General features: G+C 48.1%; 1 protein-coding gene across 1 annotated transcript in view; it reads left to right on the top strand.

Annotated features, from left to right (window-relative positions):
- Positions 1–267: 267 nt before the first annotated feature.
- HOGA1 (4-hydroxy-2-oxoglutarate aldolase 1) overlaps positions 268–27,084 on the top strand; it is a 147,336-nt gene continuing 120,519 nt past the window's right edge. The window contains exon 1 of the mRNA XM_085606378.1: positions 268–998. Coding sequence (XP_085462504.1) covers positions 740–998 — 259 coding nt within the window. The 5' untranslated portion in view covers positions 268–739. The remainder of the gene's footprint in view (positions 999–27,084) is intronic.

Raw genomic sequence — 27,084 nt, 5'->3', positions numbered from 1 at the left:
TGTAACACGCTCACTTGTAATTGTTCTCCTTATGTATCATTACTGTTCCTATTGTGAAGCGCTCTGACACCTTCGGGTAAAGTCCGCGCTATATAAAAACGCATTAAACAAAATACCACAGACATGAACGAAAATGAGAGAACGCACGACTTTTCAGAGACACGTATTCTGAAGAGTAAAACGCGCGCCCCGCCCTCGCCAAGGGATCTGGAGACCACATTAGCCAATGAGCCTTCTAGTTTTGTTTTATCGTGCGAGACTGTCATTTCGTCCAATCAGCACAAATCATTTGTTGACTCTCCGAAGTATTACAAGTGGAAGTTTACCTTTCCATGTTCGGCCTCGTTGAAAGCGACAGGAATAGATAAACTAATAATGAGTAACGGACTTCGCACAGACTGCACTTTGAAGGAAGCACAGAGGGGGAACGAAGTGTAAAAGTAAACCATTTTAATTGGTAGCGTTTTGTTTTACTTGGCAAAGATGTATTACTAAAACAAATCTGACAGTTGAACTGATAACCAGGTAAGGGATGCGCTCCAGACCACCGTATATGAAGTAAAGTCAGTGTTGGCTTCCTAGGTGTTTATTCTGCAAACCAGTAACATTTAAATTGCAGCATTAATCATTAACAACCATCACTGCAACAGCTGGTTTTCGGCATATAACAGGAGCGCGAGTAGAGACGGGTCTTTTTCTGGCCGTTTTGTTCAGAATCAACCACCCGCTGAAGGCAGTAATGGCCATGCTCGTCTGCAGACTGCCTTTCCCTGCTCCTTGTTGGATAACGAGCAAGGCGCGGTTTCCTATGCTGAGGGGTTCAGGCTGGTCTGCTTCCCCAAAACGGTTGCTGAGGGGTCTCAGCTCGACAACAGACCAAAGACTGGACATTAAGGGAATCTTCCCGCCTATTACAACCCCCTTTAATACGAAGGAGGAGGTGGACTTTGCAAAACTGGAAGGAAACTTGCAGAAATACTCCTCAATTCCTTTTCGAGGTAAGATGTTCTTAGAGACTTCCACTTCTATTATTTGTACGAGTCAGTGCTTAATTTGGAAAAAAAGAAAAAAAGTGCAGGGGCCCTCTTCGAGAGGCCACTGCAGCTTGCACCACACATTGCCACTATACTTACACAACTACTAACCATCACACTGCTACAAGTGTGTCAATTCAGACTCTTCGAGGCCGCCAAAGCTTTAAGAATGGCTTCGGTGGCAGGCATTGAACTAACAAGAAAACTGTTTTCGGTTCATCTTTAAATTACACAATCAGCGCCATCATGTGGCAACTGTCATAAGTGCATAATCCGGCAATTAAGTGCCAGTGCTGAACACGGGAAACCACCGGCTCATATTAAGCACTGGTACAAGCGCTGTCCTGCTGTCTAAAACTTTCTTTGGCATACAATTTGGGCAAAACTTATAAAGCACAGTACTTGAAATTTTGTTTATGGTTTAGGCTTAGACTCTACAACATAAACTGCAGCATATGCTTAAGTTTGCCGAGGACCAGTCAAAGTGGAACTTAAAGGAATTGATACTAAATGTATTGTACGGCAACATTTATATAGCACTTACTACTCCTATGTGGGGAACTGAAGCCCTTTCCCCCCATGGGTAGCGCACCTCTACGTTGTGTAGGGTGTATGGTTGTGTGTTGTCTTTGTTTTAATCGTAAGTGGAAATGTTTCCATGTTGTGCTTGATGACCACCAATGAAGAGTTTTATAATTTTATGCACATTAGCATTAACGCACCAAAAACTAACTTCGAGTTGAAACAAAGATTATTTTGAGGGAATTGGGCTTCTACTAGCTTTAGCTAATGTTGGCCTCGATTTCAAAATGGCTGGTGTTCTCTGCAATCATCTTTTCAGCATGTAATCATCCTTTGTCCTGGTCTCACTGCACCCAGACAATTTTTGCACAAGCAACTTTTTAAACTTTTTTTATATGTAATTCCACTTTCCAAGGTACAGAATGATGTTTCTTTTTTGTAATTTCTTTTTAGTCCTGTAGCACATTGTTCCTCAGAGTGAATTGTTTCCAAGGCCTCGCCTACTGGGACCACAGGGATGTCTCATGAGAACTTGTTACTGTATGATAATTAGCAACGTTTGTATTAACAGTTGAGGTGTCTGAACGACACACGCCATGAGAGCCTCATTGTGCGAATTCGTGGGATAGTCTTGAAAAATGTGATTTTAGCAACTGTATCATTCTTCCTTTAACCTGATTGGCCCACCCCTTCTGATTCTAATACAGTTGCCTTCATGTATGGTTTTCCATTATGAAAGAAGCTCCTTTCTGGGGGTGTTGGGCTGATTCTCCCTTGTTTAGGAGGCAGCACTACGTCATTCTGATCTTTGATTTATTCCTTTAGCGCTGAATTATAACGAGTTCTATTTATTCATTTTTTGCATTTTATTCTGGTCTTCATACTATTCATTGATTTAAATAATTGACTGGCTTTAGTTTTAACCATTTATTTTGCCTTCAGTAATTATTGACCCTCAACATGCTTTCATTTTAAATTTTCTTCTCGTTTTCATTGTAAAGCCTAATGTGCTTTTACAGTTGCTTTGTAATTTAGTCGACCAGACCCGATTGGGAAGCAACAACATCCTTGGGGGGATTAACACCACTCCCGGTGTGTCTCAAGCTCTTAAATTGACATATTAGAGGTGCTTTTGCTGTGTTATGGGATGCAGCGCTTAGCAGTGTGATGGATGACGAAGTGTGAGAGAGAGGTGTGCAGCTCATGGTTTTCAGTAACCTGGCAGCTTTCAGCAGCTCTGCTGCTCTCTTTGTATTATTTTTTACGATTGTAGTCCACTTGGTGGGTTACTGCACTGGTTGTCCAGTCTGAGATATTTTGTTTAAAGTTTAGGATCTCGAGCAGGTATAGGTTAGAGGGAAAAACGGTGGGGAGGTCTGCTGGGATAGACTTTGTTAATATCATCCCATTTCTGGTTGTCACTGTGAAATGTCATCAAGCGGTCATAGTATGTAGCTTGTTGGAACCTGATGTGGTTTGCAAAATGAGAGTCCTCTGTTCGCCTGCGACATTTGGCAGATCTCTTCTGTTATACCATGCTTGTTCAATTGGTGATGGGTGTAATGAATCACTTTGTAGATTATGCCATCTTGAAGGACTGTGAGGTGCAGTGAGGAGGATGTGTCCATTGGTCTTCGAAAGCATAAATACAAAGGCAACTTTTATTTAAAAATGACAATTCAACCAGTAACACTGCAGTGAACACACACTAAAGCCCTATGTTTATTTTTTGTTCTCTATGTTCAAATTTGACCTTTCCAGTTTAGCTTGCTTTTGTCTTTTGTACCTTATATAAGTATGCATTTTTGGGGAAAAAGCTCAATGTTTAAATACAGCTAGGCACATCTTGATGTATATATGTTGTGATTTCTTCTCAAGTATCACATGAATTTATTTTTATATTTATTGAGATGTTTTATAAAGTGTAACTTCTTATCTTGCAATAACTTGGAAGCGCTTGAAAAAGATTCCTTCAGAATGCAATTTTTTCTGTCACAACTTTGTATTTATGAATATGGAAGCCTGTATTGATATGTTAATAAGATGCGGAGCTTCACACAAGCCAGGCTTTATTGCAGTGTTGTTACCCTGACATGCAGCTAACCTCTTAGCATGGTTTGTATGTCACAGGAACCGCACATAACGACTCAACTCTTGAAGCAGTTGGTCAGGCACTGGCCACACTTGCACAGCATCTTCACTATTAAAACTGTGGGGGCCAGCCAGGCGCCACAGCAATGTGCAGGTCATAGACATGGGTTTGGCTAATATTCCTTTATAGCAACAATGCCACATTCCCAAATCATACATAACCTTCCTTCCCCTCCAGAAGAAACTAGAAGAAACCATGTACAATTCACAACAAGTAGACAAAACTGCAAATATTTTGTTAAGAGTTTATACCAAATGGTCCATTAACCTAGAGAATGCTTTGAGCACCCACCTCACGTGAAACTAAAACTCATGTCTTTGAGTAGTGGGTAGGCCTCCCATCACCTGGAGGTCTATCACCAGGGCAGCCATCATAGGAGAGAATGGTCATTGTCCAGGGTCATACAGACATCCTCATACTTTATCCTTCTTCTGGGTCAGCCCATGTTCTCATTTCCTACTTCATATTTATATAGGTCTTGCACTGGTAACAGCTGATGCTAATCTAATCTATTCTCTGCTTTGAAGATATTAAACAAGGAGACTGTGGTATCTTCATCTTTACCATGCATTCTCCCCTTAGTGTCATGCCCCCTGCTGCTCAGCCATAGTGACTGTGAGGGACTAGAATGCTGATGTGTGCAGGGTTCAAGTGAGTGATCAATTGGAATGCGTGGGCTGAGCAGCAAGAATGCTGCTCCCGATGGGGCGGTGCAGGGAGATAATATCAAGGTAAAAATATCGAATTGCACAAATATCGTGGGTCAGGAATATCGACAGTAAAATCCTCATGGTCAAGAATATCGGTTTTAGGTAAGTAATATTGATTTAAAAGATATCGAAGTGTTTAATATCATTTGTAAAAATATAGTTGTTAAATATCAATTTTTTAAATTAATGTTATATATTTTAGTATATATTTTCTATGTGTGTGATTTTTTTTTGTATAAGAATTCTTTATATTTTTATTATGTGTTAAAATTTTAGTAGTTATACATTTTTTGTTAATTGAATTTTGCGTTTTTAGTTCTGTAGCGGGTTGTTGGTTTATAGGGGAATATGGTGGAAAGTAATTTAATTATATACATTTTAATAATTTTTTATAGTAGTTATTATTATTTTTTTATTTGAAATTTGCATTTTTAGTTCCGTAGAGGGCTGTGGGTTTATGGGGGAATAGGGTGGGAAGTAATTTAACTATATAAAATGTATTGAATAATTTTTATTTATTAATATTTGTTTAATTCTGATTTTATAGTGTTAAATGTGTAAATTAATTTAATAATAATAGTTTAATTATTAGTTGTTAATTTAAATAAATGTATTAGTAATTAATTATGGTAATTGTGTAATTAATTTTAGTTGTGTTTTGTGGTGTTTATAGGTGTGAAAGGTGAGAAGTAATTAATTTTTTATTGATGAAATATGAATTAGTTGTTAATTAATTTAACAAAAAAATGTTTTTTCCTGATTGCTGAGACCTGAGCTACATGGCTGATGACTGGTGGAGCTGCTTGACAGCTAATGAGAAGATTGGCCCTGGTTCCCCCCTTGACCGTCACCTACCCAGCCGTACATTGTGCATAGTTCCTCCTCGTCTCCCCGCTATTACTCCTTCCTCCCCTCCCTCCTACGACTTATTGAAACATTGTTTATGTGCACTGTACCTTACTATGCTCTTGTATCTGATGTAACTTGTAACACAACAATCCTAAATGTAAAGCGCTCTGATACCCTCTTGGGTCAAGTTTGCGCTAAAGAAAACTTAATAAATAAATAAATAAAATAAATTAGTTAATTAGTAACTAATTATATAATTAATTTTAGGTGTGTGATGTGGTATTTATAGGTGGGAAGGGTGGGAAGTAATTTATTTTTTATCGATGAATTATTAATTATTTGTTAATTAATTTAAATTAATTAGTAATAATTGTAATTGTGTAATTAATTTTTGGTGTGTGTTGTGGATATTATAGTGTTAAAGAATGTGTACTCAATGAATGTTTATTATCTTTTTTAATTAATAATATATTTTAAATTTATTATTACTTATGTTTATTATGGAAATACATTTCAATAAATAGTTTAAATGTTAATAATAATTTTTGTTTTTCTGCTATCCAATACTTTCCCTACTGTTGCGCTCACTGGAGTGGAAATAGTAATTTTTACCCCTCCACTATCCAGTACTTTCTCTACTGTTGCACTAACTGGAGTGGGAATAGTAATGTTTACCACTCTGCTTTCCATTACTTTCCCTACTGTTGCACTAACTGGAGTGGGAATAGTAATTTTTACCCCTACACTATCCAACACTTACCCTACTGTTGCACTAACTGGAGTGGGAATAGTAGTTTTCACCCCTCCGCTATCCAGTACTTTCCCTAATGTTGCTCTAACTGGAGTGGGATTAGTAATTTTTTCCCCCTCCACTATCCAATACTTTCCCTACTGTTGCACTAACTGGAGTGGGAATAGTAATGTTCACCCCTTCGCTATCCAGCACTTTCCCAACTGTTGCACTCACTGGAATGCGATTAGTAATTTTAACCTCCCTCCGCTATCCAATACTTTCCCTACTGTTGCACTCACTGGAGCGGGAATAGTAATTTTCACCCCTCCGCTATCCAACATTTTCCCTACTGTTGCAATCACTGGTGTTGGAATTGTAAATTTAATTATTCTACTATCCAAAAAGTACCCTACTTTTGCAGTCAATGGAGTAGGAATAGTAAATTTGACCCTTCCGCTGTCCAACACTTTCCCTACTTTTGCACTCTTTGGAGTGGGAATAGTAATTGTCACCCCTCCGCTATCCACCACTTTCCCTACTGTTGCACTTATTACACTTGGAATAGTAAATTTAATTGTTTCGCTATCCAACATTTTCCCTACTGTTGTATTTATTGTGTTGCGAAATGTACTTTTTAACTTTTGTTTTAATAGTTTAGTGTTTTATTTCATTATAGAATGTTTTTTATTTTAAATTATTGATATATGTATATATTTTATTTTTATATAATGTAAAAGTTTAAAAATTAAATAAAGATAATAGTTAAATTATTTTAAAGTAAATATATGTATCAGTTATTATGTTTGTGTGTATATTAAATTAAGTTTAATTTATATATTTAATTAAAATGTACATTAAGGTGCCGATTCCGATCCGTCAAAAATAATTTGCGTACGACCCGTATCCGTATTTTTTTACGTACGAGTCGTACAAGTACCGTACAAACGGCCAAGTACGATTCGTACGTGAAAAATAACTACGAATAGCGTCGGGAAAAGTGTACGAGAGTGCGTCGGAAAGTTTTTACGTCAGAATATCGTCGGGAAAAGTGTACGAGAGTGAGCCAGACATTTTTATGTGCAAATCGTAAAACACAAGACCGAGCGCGCAAGTACGATCCCGTCCGTCCGTCCGAATACACAATCGCACGTAAATTGGCCCGTACGGAGCCAACGCAGTAGCACACATGTACACGGGTAAACTTATGCCCGTGTACGAGCCGTACAGCCCCCCCACCCCCAAATATGTCAGCACCGTACACCACCCTGTCCGCACTGTACCCCAGCCCCGCAACTGTACGCGCCGTACCCCCCCATGTACGCGCCGTACCCCGCATGTACGTGCCTTACCCCTGTCCGCACTGTACCCCAGCCCCGCACCTGTACGCGCCGTACCCCCCCATGTACACGCCCTACCTCCGCATGTACGCGCCGTACCCCCCCATGTACGCGCCTTACCACCCCCGCATGTACGTGCCGTACCTCTGCATGTACGCGCCGTACCCCAGGCCCGCACGTGTACGCACCGTACCCCCACCGCATGTACGCGCCTTACCCCCCCACCCCCATGTACGCGCCGTACCTCCGCATGTACGCGCCGTACCCCAGGGCCGCACGTGTACGCACCCCAACACCGTACCCCAGCACCCTCACCCAGCATCGCGCATGTACGGATCGTACCTACGCGAAAAAGACTCTTACAGAACCAGGACACTGTAAAACAGCACAAGGAGGGTCAATTCGACTTGCACAACACCACAACACACGTCTACATGACAAAATACATCTCAATGACTGACCTGGCACATCCAAACAGGCAAACAGAGGCCCTAAATCACAACCACCTCTTATAACCCACCAAAATTCAAACACAGCCATACCCAAAAATGGACCAATAAAAAGGGCCCACATACACAACCCATGAGCCTTTGCAACAGACCCACTGCTGCCAGACCCCACAGAGAAACAACTCTACATTACTCATACCTTCACTACACCTTCACTCACACACCTTCACACAACCTCCTTCACAAACATCCCCCTTCACAAACATCCCCCTCTTCACATTCACACACACACACCGTCACATTCACACCCACACACCCACAACCATCCACACCCACACCCCACACCATGCCCACAGACAAGAATCCAAAGTTCACAACGGCGGAGCTGGACCTCCTTGTCAACGAAGTCATCACAGTCGAGCCACAGCTGTTTGGAACATTGGTCAGACAGACCAGCATAGCTGAAAAATCTGCCATGTGGCAGAGGATTGTCGATAAGGTGAATGCTGTTGCGCCCATCCGAAGGACCAGGCATGAATGCCAAGCCAGGTGGTACAATCTGCGCAGGGCGGTCAAGAGGAAAATGAACGAAGAATATGCCCAGAGTAACATCACTGGAGGTGGGCCGCCCCGCAGACCCGTACACTACCATCCCTGGGAGGAGAAGGTGATGGCCCTGTTACCGCCGGTGGGAGTACACAGAGTCGAAGGAGTCGCAGAGCCTGGTGAGTACACAAACAACTTACGTAACAAGGGGGCAATGGGGTCCACACCACATATACACCAAATGCACGCAACTTCCCCCAAGCACTCACCGCACACCACCACACTCAAAAACCACGCTCATGCCACTAACGTCTCCATGCACCCTTCACAAATCAATGCAAGGCCATGTCCAAGGCTACAACAACCACAAATACAAGACTGGATGTCCGGGAGGCTGGGAGGGTGGGCCCCACACAACACATTGTGAAAATGAGACGCAGACACCAATGCCCTCAGCCCATATGGCTTAGGTACATACCCATGCACAATGCACAGGGACTGGCAAAGTACTGACAAGGTAGCTGACACTTGGCCCTGCTGTATGCAGCACAAGGCCCTCCTGGGACCACTGTACACCCAAACACCAACTCCACAAGCACAGGTATCTAGCACAGGAACTCACACTCACTGTCATGCCAGCATGCACCATGAGGGGACAGACACATCACCTGGGAGACCCAATGACAACTCACACTACACACAACAGCAGGCCCGGTCACAACCCCCCCCCCCCTAACACAAGCACACACCCCCGGGGCAGGCAACGGATTTACACACTCCCACAATGGACATGTGACACAACAAGACCAATCCATAGCCAAATAAGCATCAGAGCCAACAATCTACAGGTCAAACACTCAGGAGAACATATCAATCTGTCCCCCGCAACATACCCATCCCCAAGAGTACATTGAGAGGAATGCTAGGCACAACCAACTACCTGGAGGAACTGTGTCAACTTGAATATGTATGAAACATAGATGTCGCATGAAACACCATTAACATTGTCTCTCTCTCACACACAGGGCAACGTCGTCGATCTCCCCCCAACACTGGGGGGGAAGAATCACAGTCCCAGGCTCCGCGTGAAGATGATCCCACCGGCAGCGACGACTCTCACCACTCCGTGGATGACCCCGACCAACCTGGACCCTCTGGTGCCCAAGCCCCTGCAGCACCTGCGTCAGGTACATCTGTGCCAACCACCCCCCCCCATTCCTGCCACATCCCAGGACACACAGGAGCCTTGCTCGCACTGAACAACAGAGCCAGTCTGACCAGGAGGGACAAGGTTCTCCGGGCACCCAGGAGGAGGCAGGCAACCCTGCAAATGCCATCCCTCAGGGGTCCCGTAGACCCGATGTGCCCACAAGGGCAGGCCAGGCTCAAGTGGGCAGGGGTGGTGGGAGTGGAGGCAGGTGGAGGCGCGAACCTGACCAGCCAGCTCAGGACACCGGTATGTCACACATACGCAACATCCTGGACTCATACCGGTGTGACACCAGAGGCATCAACCAGGTCGTGTCGAGACTCTCAGAGATGCAGGGGACCCTCGATGAGATAAAGAACCTGCAGGTCGAGCATCAGGCCAGTCATCAACAACAGCAAGGACGGATGGAGGCAAGACTAGCTGAGCTCCTGGCGGTGCACAGGGACATGAGCCAATCACTCCGTCAGATCACCCAAAGCATGGGCAACCCTCCCTGTGCCACCAGGCGTAGACCAGCACCAGACGCAGGGCGGGAGGAGGAGGATTCGTCTGACGGAGCGTCCCAAGCATCGTCAAGGCCTGCATCTGAGGGTCCCCGGAGGAAGGTGGGTCGTCCACGGAAAAGACCGTGAGAGTCAGCGGACCATCCACATCTCCCAGGTCACCTGGCCTGGCACCTGGCCCTCTGGCGCAACAGCAGCACCTCATCCAATGACATTCTCTGCCACATGGACTTGCTGGTCACAGTCTGACCAATGATGACCAACACTGTGCCCTGGACTCTGATGACTTCCAATGCCAAGGATACCATCTCCCCCTGTGAAGTTTGGATTCTATTCCCCCGGTAGAGCACCTAATTTCATCTAGCAAAACACGTACCCCACCGCAAATAAATATATTACTTTGGTCATGAGACGTTCCTGTCATTTTGCATTATTCAACCACATATGTGTGTGGAAATGTCAAACTATGCCTGAGTGTGGAACTAACTCCAGCCATCCATACCCTGGGATCAGAGTCTGGTACAGGACACAAATGGGTCACAAGGTATCATTCAATGTAGGCATGGAGCCTGTGATGGCCTCTGGCTGCTGAGGGGGTGCTTGCTAAACTGTGCGGACAGACCTATTTGGGAGATTATCATCAAGGCGTAGAGGTCATGGCTCATGTGGAGGTTCCCGGGGAGGGAGTCCCAGGTATGTGTGGCCAGGTGGATGTGAAGAACGGTGGCCAGGGCAAGGTTGGATGCACGGAGATGGCCCAACGGGATCTATGATGACAGACGTACAAGGTTGGTTTGGGGTTGGGGTTGTGGACTGCCTCCTGAGTGTGGGTGGGGAGTGTGGAGGTCATCCTGCAGCAGACAGTGATCCATTGCAGCTATCTATGGTGGACGGTGAGGTGGCTGGGGCGCAGGGTGTTGAAGCTGAGGTGTGCAGATGCACCCTGGATGTGGACAAGTTACCTGGGAGTTTGGATGTACTTGCTCCGTAGAGGGCAGGGCAGTATTTGACACGGATGTTGTCATGGACCTGGGGGATGGTCTGTATTTTCTTGGAGTGGATCTATCTGTGGATCATGTGCATAATGCAGAGGGCGTTGCAGCATGAGGTACAGATGCTGTGGACTAGCATGGCAAATGTGAGCGAGCCAAACATGATGCACACCATCTTGTGTGTGTGGCACTGGGTGCTTGTGCAGGGCTCTTGCGGGTGGGACACAAGCACTTGACCCAGCTGGAAGGGGACAATCCTCAGATGATCACCTCAGTCCTGTACAAGTCCAGCCTCAGGTGGCTCGTGTTCAGCCATTCATCAATGGATCTCATGCATACTTGAATGATGGAACTGCCAATGTCTGTTTCTTTGTTGAGGGTGAGGAGCACCTGGCTGTCAATGGCATACGAGCTGATGATGAGGTGCTGTGCGCATGTGATGGTGGAGAGGGGGGTCCTGGACACTCTGTAGATTGACATGCTGAGAGATGATACCTGTGCAATGTCCCAGACGATGACACCATACTACATGCTGAAGCCTTGAGTCCCACTCCCATGCCGGGCTACAGAGCCGGTGGGGAGTATTAGGGACGTGACCTGGTTGGTGTGACAGGGCCTGGAAGGCGGGGCAGCGCAGTGTAGGCAGTTGGAGTTGCACACTCAGCATGCAAAGGTGTCGTGTGTGTGCCCAGGGTATGTCTGACAGCAGGCGTTAGATGTGCGGATGGACATAGCTCGGAGTGTGGCTGCTACATCAGACTGTAGTGTGATGTGGGTTATGCAAGGACAGGATGGTGGTGCAATGTGCACCTTGCATGTGCTGATCGTCCAGCCTTTGGCACCGCGTGGCGGCAACAGTGGCATAGACAAGCTGAGGACAGCCAAATGAATGGGTGGAGGGAGGAAGTGAGGAGCATCTTGGAGGCGTGTGTGTTGCCAAATCTAGATACTCTGTGGGCCCTTGCTGCAGGGGCCGCAGCAGCAGGCGGCATCTCCTTGCAAAATGCCAGAATTTGCACACAAAGACTAGGATGTCAGAAGGACAACTGCAACAGGCGCGTGTGTAAAGTAAGGAGTGTCCAGTGTCACATGGCACACCCAGAGACAATGCATGCACAGTCACCAAAGAAGCATGACACCGGATCAGGAAACTGAAGGCCGACCTGCGCACAGGAGACACACCCTCAGCAGCTGTTGATGGCCCATTGTGTGGACCAACATGCCAAAAAACATACACGACCATGTACTTCATGCCCAATAGGGAGCCTAATCCATGAGCAACTGCATGCATGTTGCTAAACTACACATGGACTCCTATGCATAATCTTCCACAACTATGCCAGATATGCCGCATGCAAAGTGGCAAGAGACCTGCATTGACAGAGATGAGGCACCTTGGAGTGTGACGAACACCTTTATTACTCAGCCTCACACAAAGGGAAATGCATCAATTGGAACAGACTCACAGGTCATTTGGCTGACCATGTGTGACCTACACTGGACACCCCCTTCAACACACAGATGTGGTAAATCCTACTGAGCTGGCACACAAGTGAAGGGGTTGAGCCTAACACCCCTTGCTGCACACGGAGAGTCTGCAATTCCCCATTGAGCCTCATATGGGGATGTACCACACTATGTCCACCATTAGCATCCCGTATGTTCCTGAGGGACGTTATACACACATTGATGCCTTCATCAGAATCCACAAACCATTACAGATGACTGTCAGGAAGGGTGACTATCAATTAATGGGAGCCATGCAACACGTCATGTGGCCCATGGTGAGTCGACATGTATGCATGGTAACACAACATGCACAGGAGCAGTCCCCACATATCACAAACACGTACCACCCACAAAATGCCTTGCTGCACTCCTTACCCAAAATGACTTTTCACCATGTCTGTGCATGTAACTCTGATCCAGCACACGTTGCAATACTCATGAGGAATAGCAGGAGGGCAATGATGACATGAGCAGACGACAGCCGCAAGAACCTGGGGAGGACAGACACACAACAAGTCAGCGAAGAGCTAGTAATCCGCAGACATGTACATGTACTCTACAGGAATGATGTAACCATGCTCTTAATACATTTAGTGTCCCATCTAAAATGTGTGGAATGACATCATCACTTGAATGACACATCAGAACACACCTCCAAGTCACTTAGCACACAGTCAGCTGGACACACACATTGCAACACATGCCACACAAGGCTCAAAGCGTGCACACTCAGACACAGGGACTCACCATCACGAGAAGAAGTTGCGGATAAGCTGACTCCGGATGTCCTCATCCTCATCCTCACTTGCCCCATGCCCAAGCCCTTCATCCTCCACGGGTGGATGATCCTGCTCATCCGGATCAAGGATGAGTGGCACGGCCTTCTCCACTGCCATGTTGTGCAGCATGCAGCACACAATGAAGATTTTGCAGACCTTCACCGGGGCATATGGGAGGGCGCCGCCGGTCTTGTGGAGGCACCGGAATCTGCTCTTCAGGAGTCCAAACGTCCACTCAATCACGCGCCTCGTCTGCCCATGGGTGTCGTTGTACCGGTGTTATGTGGCTGTTCTGGGGTTGCGGAGAGGCGTCATCAGCCATGGCATGTTGGGATAGCCAGAGTCCCCTACATGGAAACATCATGTGAAGAAGTGGGTCAGGAGATGCCGTAAGATACAAAGATAGCGCTGAACACAGGACTAACAGAGTATACCCACCAACAAGACATGCTCGTTCCGCGTGCAGCTGCAGCATCATTTCTGGCACCCTGCTACGCCCCATGATGTATGCATCGTGTGCAGACCCTGGAAAACGGGAACAGACATGGCAAATCAGCATGTTAGCAAGACACACCACAAGGGCATTAATGGAGTGATAATGTTTTCTGTTTCTATAGGCTACCCCCTGTGCCTGTGGTGGTACCAAAGCCACATGTGTCCCATCAATGGCCCCAATTACATGAGGCATCCCTCCCAGGGCATAGAACTCACCCTTGACACCTATCAACTGCTCACGAGTGGGAAAATGGATGAATTAATCCAGGTGCACCAACATGGCTTCTAAAACATCATGCAGGACACGGCTGAACATAGTCTGGGACATGCCACCAACATCAGCTATGGTCAATTGAAACGTGCCGGTGGCAAAAACATGTAGGGCTGCCATCACCTTCATCTTGGGGGTCAGAGCTGTAGGATACCTGTGTTGTGGTTGGTGGTGTGGTGCAAGCTGGCGGGTCAAGTCCTCTATCAACTCTTGCGAGAAGTGGTATCTGCGTATGCAGTCATGTTCACGCATGGCATCCAGGTCTGGCATTCATCTGGGGAGAGGCGGTGCCCTGCAGAGGTTTGGAAGGAATAACGAAGAGTGAGTACATTACCACACCAATGTCACTGAGGTGAGCACATGTTCAACAGCTAATACACATCTGCTTAATACAGAGTCTGGGCTGTGCAATACATCCAGGACACGTAGGCCAGCCAGGTGATACTCCTACGAAGAGCCAGTCACAATAGTTGCATGGCAACTTTGACGTGACATGCCATTAAAATAGCTGTGGGCCAGTGTAAGTGACAAGCCAGACACATTACATGAGTGACAGACATCCACATATCAGCATTTGAAGGATGTCATCTCATACAGACAGCTGGCGGGAGTCTAGACGCACAGGTCACATGTCATCTGAAAAAGGACAGATAACACACATGTCCATGAAGGGGTACATGTCAAAAACTGATGACACAGACATTGAGAGAACGCAGATATTGCCTCATGTCAGGAAGTCATCTTCGAACCATCATGACACATGTAACGTTTGAGTCCACATGTGGCATGGTGTGCGTATATGTGTGTCATGCACATATGCACACAGACACATGTTGGATGCTGCAACAGCAGATGGAGTTGACGGAACACCAACAGCAAGCTCATGGAAACACATGACACACACATGACAAAGTCACGTCGTGGCACGCTGGTAGTCACATGTCAGGTGTAGTTATCCTTGTACCTGGCATCAGGGGACAGTTGCGGGTGTTGCTGACTGTGCCATACCAGTGATGCAGTGCTTGACATGTGTGTCCTACATGCACACATGTGCAAAGTGTGAAGGGGAAGTGTTCCACGTAGTGCCCCATCACACATGACATGTGTAAACAGCTCATCACACATCTATTGTGCCACAACATGAGGAGACATGTGCCACATCACTGCCTGACACACCTAGGCCCTGCACATGAAGGACTGCACTGACAATGACTTGATGTCCAGCCTTGCGCGAGTCTGACACCTCCATTCCTTTCGTGTGCGCCTCCTATCACCAGTGTAAGCTGTGAAACGCAGTACACACGCTCTGAGGGCGTGTGTACGGGCCGTACTCACGCGTGAGTACCTGCCGTACACGCGTGAGTACGTGCCTATCACTATAGTTGTGTTACTGTAGGTCCGAGTGATAGGCACGTACTCACGCGTGTACGGCCCGTATCACTAGGCCCTACGGTACCCCCAACTATAGTGATAGGCAAGTACTCACGCGTGTACGGGCCGTACACGCGTGAGTACGCGCCATATCACTAGGGCCTACGGTACCCCCAACTATAGTGATAGGCACGTACTCACGCGTGTACGGCCCGTACACGCGTGAGTATGTGCCGTATCACTAGGCCCTACGGTACCCCCAACTATAGTGATAGGCACGTACTCACGCATGTATGGGCTGTACACGCGTGAGTACGTGCCGTATCACTAGGGCCTACGGTACCCCCAACTATAGTGATAGGCACGTACTCGCACGTGTACGGCACGTACACGTGTGAGTACGGCCCGTATCACTGTAGTGATGGTGCCCTAGGGGTACGTGTGAAACGCGCCGTACCTGTGTGGGGATTTAAGAATTACAATGGGGACACATGAGGGACAAGTATTGGGGCCTAAATGCATGCTGGTTGTCATGGATACCGAGTTTCAAGTTCAAAATTTAACATCATGTGGTCTGGAAAAAGCAGTTGGCCACATTATACATTGTTGCAAAGTGGTTGCTGACTTGACATGATGCTGCAAAATTGAAAGATGCTAAGGCTGTCACTGGTGTATGTTTAAAGGGATTGGAGGAAACATAGGATGCAAATGAGTCTGACCAATCACTCTGTACTCCTGTAAATGAAATAGGCCAGCAAGGCAGATATAAGGCAGGCAGAACCCATGAGAGGGCACTTGCCTGCACAACATGTCAGTCGATACCACTGCTGCTGTATTGCCTCCCTCTGGCACCATGTCAAGGACTGTGGAGAGGGCCCATCCTTTCACCCAGGAGGAGAACGAGGCCCTGCTGGATGTGATCCTCCCACGGTACCCCATGCTGTATGGTCGACCAGGGGAGCAGGTGAGTACTGACTCCACTACCTTTGCCTGTGCACCTTTATTGTGTCTGTCACTTCTGGCATTGTATCCAGGTGTGACAGACATGCAATGTTGGTTGGAGTGGGTCCCGGGGGGTGGGGGGGTGGATGGATTATGTCTCTCATGCAGGGCTTGATGTAGTTCATGTGTGCACTCCTCACTTGCATTGTGTTTACTGTGACATTCACTGCATAGTGCATGGCACATTCAGCCAGCCTAATCCTCTTGGGCATTCTTGTTCTATTGTCCTGCGGTGATTCAGTGGTCACATCGGTGTGACAGGTGACTGCACCCACAGATGTGTGTGAGAGTTGAGTGGTGCTGTGGTGAGAGTGGTGAGAGTGTCCAAATGATGTGTACGCCCCCTGGACATTGATGTGTGTGAATGTTTCTTGTCATGTGGGTGAGTGTCTATGTGGAGTGTTGCACAACAGCTGCATGGAGGAGGCAACTGCTCAATCCATCTGATGTGTGAAGTAAGCCGTGCTGTGTGTCTGACTTGCTGAGCTAGCCCCACACCTGTGCCCGCCCCCCCCTGGCAAGTGGCACATGTGCAGAGTGAGGTTTGCATCCGCTGTTGCCAATGGCAGGTGATTGATGTGTGCCTGTGTGTGTCTGTGTACTCTGAGGTTACGTCAGTGGCCTGGGGCATGTGACTGCTTTGCGGTGCTGTCCATCAGCCTTGTGTTGCTTGGGATGCACAGTGTGTGCCATGGTCAGGGATTGTTTCGCACCCCTCATGCCACCTGTGTACTTACTATGCCATGTAGTGCATTGGTGCGTCCCCAGTGGAAAAAGTCCCTATGACTAAGGTGCTATTACTTGCCAGCATACTATGCCCTGTTCAACAAATCAAAGATGTTCGAATGTGTGTCTCTGTGACATGTTGCAGGTGTAGTGATGTTGTCCCACTTTGTCATCCACACAGGTAACCGCCTACCACAAGGGGAAGATCTGGAAGGATGCAGTCAAGGCCGTGCAATCGGTGGAGGGTCGCAGTCGGTGCCTGCCACAAGTGAGGAAGAGATGGCAGGACATCCGGTGCTGGACCCGGAGGATCGCCCGGGTCATGCTGAAGGAGGAGGCTCCTCGCAAGCATGGCGGGCGCTGTCGCCTGACCCACCAGATTAAGCGTGTCCTGGCGGTGGTCTTCCCTGACCTGGATAGGCGGATACAGGAGTTACAGCAGCAGGAAGGGGGTAGGTACATGTGTGTTTGTTGTGTGTCGCCAGCTTTTGTAGCTGCTCAGTCGCCTGGATACACTGCCAGGCTATATATGTGCAGTGCATATCCTGTTCCCACAAGTCAACCTGTGCTGTTCTTCCTCCTTTCCCCTCCTTGACATGTGTTACCTGGTCTGTGTGTTATCACTATTGCACATGGTCATCTAGGCTGCCAGTTTATCAAGGTGCACACTGCTTTCAGCATCATGTGTGGGGGTGGTCTGCCTGTGCCCTGTCCTGTTTAGTCATTTGGGGGTGCATAATTGTTGGCACTGATGCGGAGTCTCAACATAGGAGTGTGAGGGTTCAAATGAACAGACTTGCAGCATGCATTATCAATGTTGTGGCCTCAGACATGATGTGCATGAGTGGGATATATGCATAGTGCCGGGACGGTTGCTCCTGTAACAGTCAGCTTATTCCAGGACCATGGAGCAGTGTGCCCACTACAGTCCCCTGACACAGCCTGCCCTCCTACTCATGTGTGTCATCCAACACTGTGCACATTCACTGTGGGTTCAGCATGGCTCTGCCTCTGTGGCATTGTTCCCTTCCCTAGGTAGTATTTTTCACATGTGTGATACATTTGTCCACTGGACAGGGATACACCAGTTTGCTTGTGCATACTCACACTGGCCAGTGCCTATGTGGCTATTCACAACAATCTGTTGATGTTTGTTTGTGAGCAATATGTTTTGGCAGCCCTACAAGGTGAGGTCGTGTTAATGAAGCTTGTTTTCAAGTACAGTTATTGTAACCCTGAATAAGAGGTGTCACTTCTTGATCGGTATCAGTCACATTGACTCAGGTATGGGTGGGTGTGTGCGGGAGGGGCGTACATGTTCAACCCTGATGTTTCATTGCCAGTTCTGACTTGTGTGTGATGATTCGCAGTACAGAAAGTCATCGTGCAGTGCCCCCGTGATGTTGGCCAGTGCTTAATGTTCGTGCTTCATAGCCTGTGTCAGTTTTTGACAATCATGTATCCTGCTTGTACATTTTTGGCACCTGTGTGTGGTTCAGATGCTACACAGTTGTGACTTTGTGTGCTGACATCTGTGGGTACATTCTGGCTTGCCATGAGGGGGAACCCACAGTACAGCTAGGCTTTTTTGCTAAACAATTGCAGGCCCATTAGCTTATGCATTGTCCTGGGTGTGGACATGTGTGCCACTCCAGATGACAGTCAGTAGGTCATATGTGTAGCCAACTGTGTGATCAGGTGAAGGATAGCCATGTGACAAATGACATTATTCAAGTTGTTACTCAGAGAAAATGTCCATTGGCACTCACTACACCTGTCAACATGTCTCAATGTTTCATATGCTTGACCTTGTTGTTTTGTTGTGAAGGACAATGATGTGCCTGCATGACAGATGTCTCCCAAGGAAGTGCACAAGACACTACCTTTACACTTTCCAGGGACACGCTGGCACATTTTAAAGTAAGGCACAGTTTGAACAAAACTTGTTTGGAGTTCATACATATACATGTTCCCACAGTGTGGTAGCATTTGGGTTAGTCCTTGGTTGTTGCTGATACCAACTTACGAGTGTCAAGTCATCCAGACCACCGTGGTGCCATGTATATGTACTTACTGATACGCCATTTCAGCCTAACAGTGGCTGATTTGAATGAGTCTGGCAGCTCAGACAATGACTGTATACATGTAGTTTGGTGTGCACCTCCTTGTGCGACTTCTGCTATACAGACACATGTGTGTTGTGTTCACAGAGTGCCACATTCACACATTCTAGACATGTCCATTGTGTAAAGGGTTGTGATTCTCCAGGAGTCACAGTGTATTTCTTTGGGGTGTCAAAAGTACTCACAGGTCTCTGAGTGTGGGGACACGTTCTGCATTGGCATGTGGTATTTGGCCTTGGGTGCGACAATACTGTATGGTTCACAGTGAACAAGAGGTGGCCTTCCTTCATAGTCTTGCTGTGCTCAACTGATCCCAGACACTAGCTTCACATGATCGTGTGAATTCAAGTTATTTGCTGTTGTGTTCTAATTTTCATTGTTTCCAAGTGGCATGGTGGGTCAACCAACTGGGGAGTGCAGGGCTTACATATGTGGGGAGTATCCTAGATGTTACTCATGATGCCTTTCCTGATATGCACTGTTGCCTATTTAGTTTGGACTCATGTGTCAGATGTATACAGGTGACTGATTTTTTCCTGTCTCTTCACCTTGCCCACAGCATCATCAGAGGACACCGAGGGAGACACCGGCACGGACGTGGAGGACGGATCGAGCAGTGGTGCCACCACTGCTGAGGTGGAATCTAGTGGCACGGAGGGCGAGGGGAGTGAGGCGGAGGACCTGCCCAGTACCAACACTGACTACGAGGCAGACGGGTCCGAGGCTGAGCTCCCAGAGGGGGCGGAGGCTGCTCCCACAGCTGAAAGCAGCAGTACATCTCTCGCCTCCCCCTCCATTCCCATCACCGCCCTCCCACTTGCTCGGGTCCCTTCTGTCCGTGCTAGGCCACACCGTGTCTCCTTCGTGCCAGGCACCGTACCCCCTGCCCCTGTCCCCCCTGCTGCCCTCACTGCCGAGTCTGTGGACATTCAGCGGCAGTTGCAAGTTGGGCAGACATCGATCCTGACTGTCCTCCATGGCCACACCAGACTGTTGACCCAGATGGTGTCGTACATGGAGGGCATGTCATCAGCGATGTCTGACCAACGGATGTTGCTGAGGTCCCTGGACTCGTCACTGATGGCAGTAGTGAGTCACTTGCAGCGCTGCCTCCCCCCTACCCCTGCCCCATCCACAAGTCCCACACCCATGCCTGTCCCAAGCACACCAAGACATCCACACACACACCCCACCAGACACAAGCAGCACACCACCACGTAAGGGCAAGCGCACACCTCCTGACACGCACACTCAGGGGGAAGCAGGCACACCCACTGGGTCTGGGGCACACAGGCAGGCACGCAGCCACAGTCCTCGTCCACTTGACTCACTCCCCAGTCCCTCCGATGTCACTCCCCTTGGCTCCCCTGCCCCAGATTCGGAGAAGGAGGCCTACTTTGCTGGGCTGGGCCTCAGCCTCACTAGTTCACCTGGCCGGAAACGGTCAAGGTACTCCACGGGTAGGGGAGTTAGGTCCCCCAGCCTGTCCACCACCTCCCCCAGTAGCGCTGCAACCCATCCCTCCGACCCCCCCCCCCCTCCGCCTGTTGTTTCTCCGGGTGCAGGGGAGATGCTTGAAGAACTGGCAGAAGTGTGCAGCGCCAAGCTCACCTCCACCTTTGGCGCTGCCCCACCCCCTGTGGTGGAGTCGTCCGTCCCTGCACCCACCACACCTACCCTTCCCCCTCCTGTCCCTGCGGTGCCTGGTCCTTCCCCACATGATGCTCCCCCCCCCCCCCATCACTAAACCAGAGGTTTAGTATGTGCAGGCAAGCTAGGGGAGACTCATGGCCATGTGTCCCCCCCAAGGACTTCATATCTGGACTGGCCATTGGCCTTTGTACATAGTGTTCTTTACTACATCTTATTTTTTCATGCTGAATAAAGCATTTTGTTTTCCGTTTTGAAAGTCTTGCATTTCATGTATTGATGTTGATGCTGAGGGTCCAGGAGTTGGGGTTGTGGGAATGTGTTATGTTTCATGGACATGTTGTAGTCTGCATCTCATGGGGTGGAACCTGGTATCTGCGTGCCCTCACAAGGTCTCTGCAAAGAATCTTTGGTCGTGTCTGCTCTTTGTGTTCGGAGACATTGTCCCTAGGAGTGTTCCTTCCTCTGTGGCACCTGACATCTCCCCTGCAGAGGGTTGCACAATTGTTGTGTTGCCCTGTGTCTACATTTCCTTTGTTGGTGATGGATCCCTTCAACTCTGGCCATGCCTGCTCAGCAATGTCTCCGGCTGCATTGTCTGTGCCATCCTTGGTACTCACTGTACTTGTGTATAGAGTATCTTGCCATGCCTTCATGGAGAAATTGTCCCTTTTCCGCACAATGCATGTGTGTAATCCCAGCCTAGTACACATATGGTACTTGTTCTGCTGGGTATTTGAACACCTGACTCACAATTGTGGCCATTGTATCTGTGGGAACTCCACCCTATTCCTTCCATGACAGACAACATCTTGGTGGCTGGCCCAGCACCTGAACATTCCTATCAGTCCTGGGATGTGCGTGACAGTGTATGTTCTCTTTGGCTCTCTTAGTTTATTAGGCAGTGACATGACTATACAGTCTTGTGGCATGATCTCAGTGTGTGTATTGTGCTGCATCTGCCAGGGGTGGGTATGCATGTGCTATTTGTCCTCACACCCACATGTGGTGTGTCATGCAGTGGGGGAAAGACATCCATCCTCCTGGGAGTGGGACACTGCTGTCAGTGATGTGTTGTTATGGCACTATCATCATTGTCCAAAGTTAGGGATGCGTACATACACCCATGGAGTTGTGGTCATCTGATAATGATGTACACCCCCCCATGTCTCTGTCCACTGCTGGAGTTGATATGCACCCACCCCTCACATGTCCCTGTCCACTGCTGGTATTCCTCTGCACCCACCCCCATGTCTCTGTCCACTGCTGGGAGTCCTCTGCACCCACCCCATGTCTCTGTCCACTGCTGGAGTTGATATGCACCCACCCCCATGTCTCTGTCCACTGCTGGGAGTCCTCTGCACCCACCCCCATGTCTTTGTCCACTGCTGGGAGTCCTCTGCACCCACCCCCATGTCTCTGTCCACTGCTGGGAGTCCTCTGCACCCACCCCCATGTCTCTGTCCACTGCTGGTATTCCTCTGCACCCACCCCCATGTCTCTGTCCACTGCTGGGAGTGATGGGCACCCACCCTTCACATGTCCCTGTCCACTGCTGGTATTCCTCTGCACCCACCCCATGTCTCTGTCCACTGCTGGAGTTGATATGCACCCACCCCCATGCCTCTGTCCACTGCTGGGAGTCCTCTGCACCCACCCCCATGTCTTTGTCCACTGCTGGGAGTCCTCTGCACCCACCCCCATGTCTCTGTCCACTGCTGGGAGTCCTCTGCACCCACCCCCATGTCTCTGTCCACTGCTGGTATTCCTCTGCACCCACCCCCATGTCTCTGTCCACTGCTGGGAGTGATGGGCACCCACCCTTCACATGTCCCTGTCCACTGCTGGTATTCCTCTGCACCCACCCCCATGTCTCTGTCCACTGCTGGGAGTCCTCTGCACCCACCCCCATGTCTCTGTCCACTGCTGGGAGTGATGTGCTCCCACCCCTCACATGTCCCTGTCCACTGCTGGTATTCCTCTGCACCCACCCCCATGTCTGTCCACTGCTGGGAGTCCTCTGCACCCACCCCATGTCTCTGTCCACTGCTGGGAGTCCTCTGCACCCACCCCCATGTCCCTGTCCACTGCTGGTATTCCTCTGCACCCACCCACCCACCCACTTGTGCCCTTGCTGTGGTACACTGCTGTCCTGGGCATACCCCACCCCCAATTTACAGATGATGTGCTGCACCAAGCCGTACACCTACATCCGTGGCGTGTGTACGCCTTGTATCCATCATGTAATGGGGCTGTAGGGATACGGGTGGTACGGCCCGTACCCATGCTCTGGGGGCGTGGGTACGGGCTGTACCACCATTGTGGCGGTGCCGTAGGGGTACGCATGGTACGGCCCGTACCCATGCTCTGGGGGCGTGGGTACGGGCCGTACCACCATAGTGGCGGTGACGTAGGGGTATGCGTGGTATGGCCCGTACCCACGCTCTGGGGGCGTGGGTACGGTCCATACACGCGTACCCCTACATCACCACTGCAATGGTGGTACGGACCGTACCCACGCTCTGAGGGGCGTGGGTACGTCCCGTACCACCATTGTGGTGGTGACAGGTACGCGTCCACGTCCACTTCCGTTGTGGCAGGACGTGGGATTGGTGGATACGCCCCCCGAAGTGACCAGACCATGGAGGTAATTAATGTGCAGGATATATTTGTTTTTTGTGGGGTGTGGGTTATGTTTCCTGCCCCTTGCACCCCCCCTTTGCCCCTGGGGGTTGTTCTGACCTTCTGCGGTGTCTGCGTCGGTTTCTGAACACGAGGTCGTAGGCTATGAGGGACGGGATGACGCGTAGGTTGGGGTCCATCGCTGTCCGTCGCGTACCATTGCTCCTTCTTCGCGTCGTCCTCAATTTCCCGGCAGTTTTTGGCTCCCGTAAAAAATGCTACGTGCGGAGTGACGTAGGCACTAATCGTACTTGCTGGTCCGTAAAACGCTGCCTGACTCCGTCCGGACGTCGCGTATGCGCCGTCCAGATTCAGATTTGTATGTATTTTTTTGACGGTCGGTCTTTTGTACGACTCGTACGGAAATGGTATTTCTGTGCGAATCGTACTTGCGAGTTTGTAAGGTGTTTTTCCCGGGTACGAGTCGGATGGAGAAAACGCTCCTTACGACCATTTGTACCCGGGTTTTACAGGATCGGAATCGGCACCTAAATGTAATTAATTTTGTTAAAGATAATATTAATATTTTATATTTTCTTTCATTTATATTTTATTTATATTTTTAAATCGATATTTTTTACATCTATATTTTTTACTTTGATATTTTTGATTCAATATTTTTGTACTTACCTGTTTAAGTATAGGGAGTCAATATTTTTATTATCTATATTTTTTTCCGATATTTTTCCATCGATGTCTTTGCCATCGATATCCTATCAGTGAACCTGGTGGGGTTTCCTTCATACCTACTTTACCTGTAAGCTGAGACTCCTGCCTTGTGAATAAACCTGATCCTGTTTCATCTTACTACTGGCTACCCCGCATCTTCATTACTACAGGGACCTTCTGGGTAACACTGATATCACCGAGGACTGCTATCACCATCATGCCCTCCACTTGCAGCTAGCTGTTGGGTCTCCAATGTCATTCAGAATTTGGTTCCTGGGGTCCTGTCTGTAACTAAGATGAGATCCCCTTCCTCAATGGTATAGTACCCGTGTAGCGCAAACTTCTGTGGAAGCAGAGAACCATCACATAGAGGGTGGATACCCAGGGTTCCAATTTAGGATCATTTAACATTTCCTACCATGTAGGGTGGGTAGTGCTGCTTGGTGCAATGCACCATCAGTTTCTTTCTGAATTGCAAGAGGGGTGTAGCAGGTCTCATGTCAAAGGGGATGTTGTTCTATACCCTTGGTGTGCTTATGGAGAAGTCCTGTCCTTTGTTTTCCTTGTTGCTCTTCTTCATTTTATGTCTGGTGATCCTCTGGCTCTTTGTGTGGTGCTGTCCATCAGAGGTTGTCAGTTTCCTGAATGGGTTTGCAAGTTTGTCATTTTTGTAGGTCATGTAAATGGTCTTAGAATTGAGGCGGGGTGAGGAGTTCTAATGCAGTTCCTCCAGTGTTGGTGTGGTGAGCCCGAACCTCTTGAAGTGTCTCACGAGTGTGAAGCCTTTTTCAAAAATGGACTATTGGAGTTCCACCTGAACCAGAATTTCTGGATAAGGAAACTTCACCCACTATTTTGTGTCCTACTTCATCATAGGTAACCTTATCCCATCCAGGTAAGTTACTCCCTGGACAGATCCAACCACCTTGGTAGGAGTTCCTAATCCAGTGATACAGTATAAGCAAGAGTGATTCTGGAATTAAAATTACCCAACTGGTAGACCCAAAGACATTTCTTTTTATTAGTACAGGTACACCAGGTTAGATTTAAAAAGAAGGGAATGTCCAGTGAGTACTATGATTCATGCATCCTCATCCTACCTGCCAACATGTTTCAGCCTCTTACTTTGCCCTTGCGGGTCTAAGTCCTTCAGCTGAAAGAGATCTGTACCTAGCTACTTCATCATACACTCACACGTACAGGGGCTTGATTTGGGGAGCCCTGTCATACCTTGAGGGTTGAGAGTTTATAATCAACAGAAGGTTATGACAGAAAGCACCTTCTGTAGAGTTGGTACTGGCTGTTGTGCTTAATGAATGGCCTTCGTCCTCTGTAATGGAACTTCTTGAAGCCATTGATGAGACGTGCCACAGCAATTTTAGAGGTGCCACAGTGGTGTCGAGGAGACTGTTAAGCACAGCGCTTCCTCCATCCAGGTTTGGAGGACCTGACTTGTCTTTTTGAGCTTGGATTGTGTAGGTGCGAAGGGTTTTTATTTTTTTCGTATTGGGATTGTTGATCTTTTTTATGACAGTGTTTTCTTTAAAGGGCAAGTCTTGTTCCTAGGGTGAATCCATTGGATTTGCCAGTAGATGAGCTTAACTCTTCTCTAGATGGCTGACCTTGGTAAAGCCAAATGCATACCTAGTGGTCAGCTGTGGCTTTCCCTCCTTTGTGCTTTGCCAAGGACTATTTGAATCACAGAGGCCCCACTCAAGAAGACTGCCCTGCATACCTGGGAATCCATATTTTCTTAGCCACGTAGAGCCTGTTTATCCCCTTCTTTGTGAAAGTCTAGGCAAAAGCTCACATAGATGCTCTATAGTTAAATGGTGGTATGATTTCGAAGTTTTCTCCCCAGATTTATTGGTCATGGCTTTGTGCTATGTGAGAAGTTGGCCTGATATATGCTGTCCACTAGTTATAGTGGGCACCTTGTATCAGTCCAAACAACCCCTTATGGTGATAGGTTAAAGACAACCTTTATTGAAAGCTATCCTAGTGGTAGCTATGGAGAGCAGCCTTCAGGCTAAGTCTTGAAGGAATGTAAAGCAGCTTGTTTTACTAGTCTATAATCTCTTGAATGACCAAATGAAAGGACAACCACACCAGGTATATATTTAAAATATATGTATTTAAGATAAAACACACCCCTCTAGTCTCTTTATGAGACTGGAGTTCGAAGTACTTAAGTTACAAATCAGTATTCAACAGTAAAAGCACAAATACACGTTTGGGCCCTAGGGGCGTACCAAACCATATACCAATAAAGTGGTATAAGAACCACGACTGAACTAGACACAAGGCCTAGAGCCTGTAGAAGTGCTTGGACCACAAGGAACCACCCAAGGTAGTGACACAGGGGACCCACGGGGGACGCGTGCAGTGTGAGAACACAGCCGCGAATCGCCGTTAACTTTTATGGGGAAAGTCGCGGTTGGAAATTAAGAGTTTAAGGACACTTAGAGGATGACTACGAGCGAACCCTTTTGGGCTTAGAGGTGTCTAGGGCCAACACCCATGGGAGCACCGGAGTACTTGAGTTACCTCACCCAGGGAAGCCGGGTGCATAGGTGTCAAATGGTGTCGCGTCGCGTCGCTGTTTCCAATGGAAGCTGCTCAGGAAGTGCTGCTGCCGTGAAGAGGAGAAGTGTCCGGAGAGATCCAAGCCTGGATCTAGGATGGAAGGAACCTGAAAGCAGAGGGGACAGAGTCTAGGTCACTTACCAGTGACCAAGGGCACGATAGTACAATGCCCACAGATGTTGGG

The sequence above is a fragment of the Triturus cristatus genome, chromosome 1_2, assembly GCF_964204655.1.
Source record: "Triturus cristatus chromosome 1_2, aTriCri1.1, whole genome shotgun sequence".
NCBI lineage: Eukaryota > Metazoa > Chordata > Amphibia > Caudata > Salamandridae > Triturus > Triturus cristatus.
This window is presented reverse-complemented; position numbering and strand designations above follow the sequence as displayed.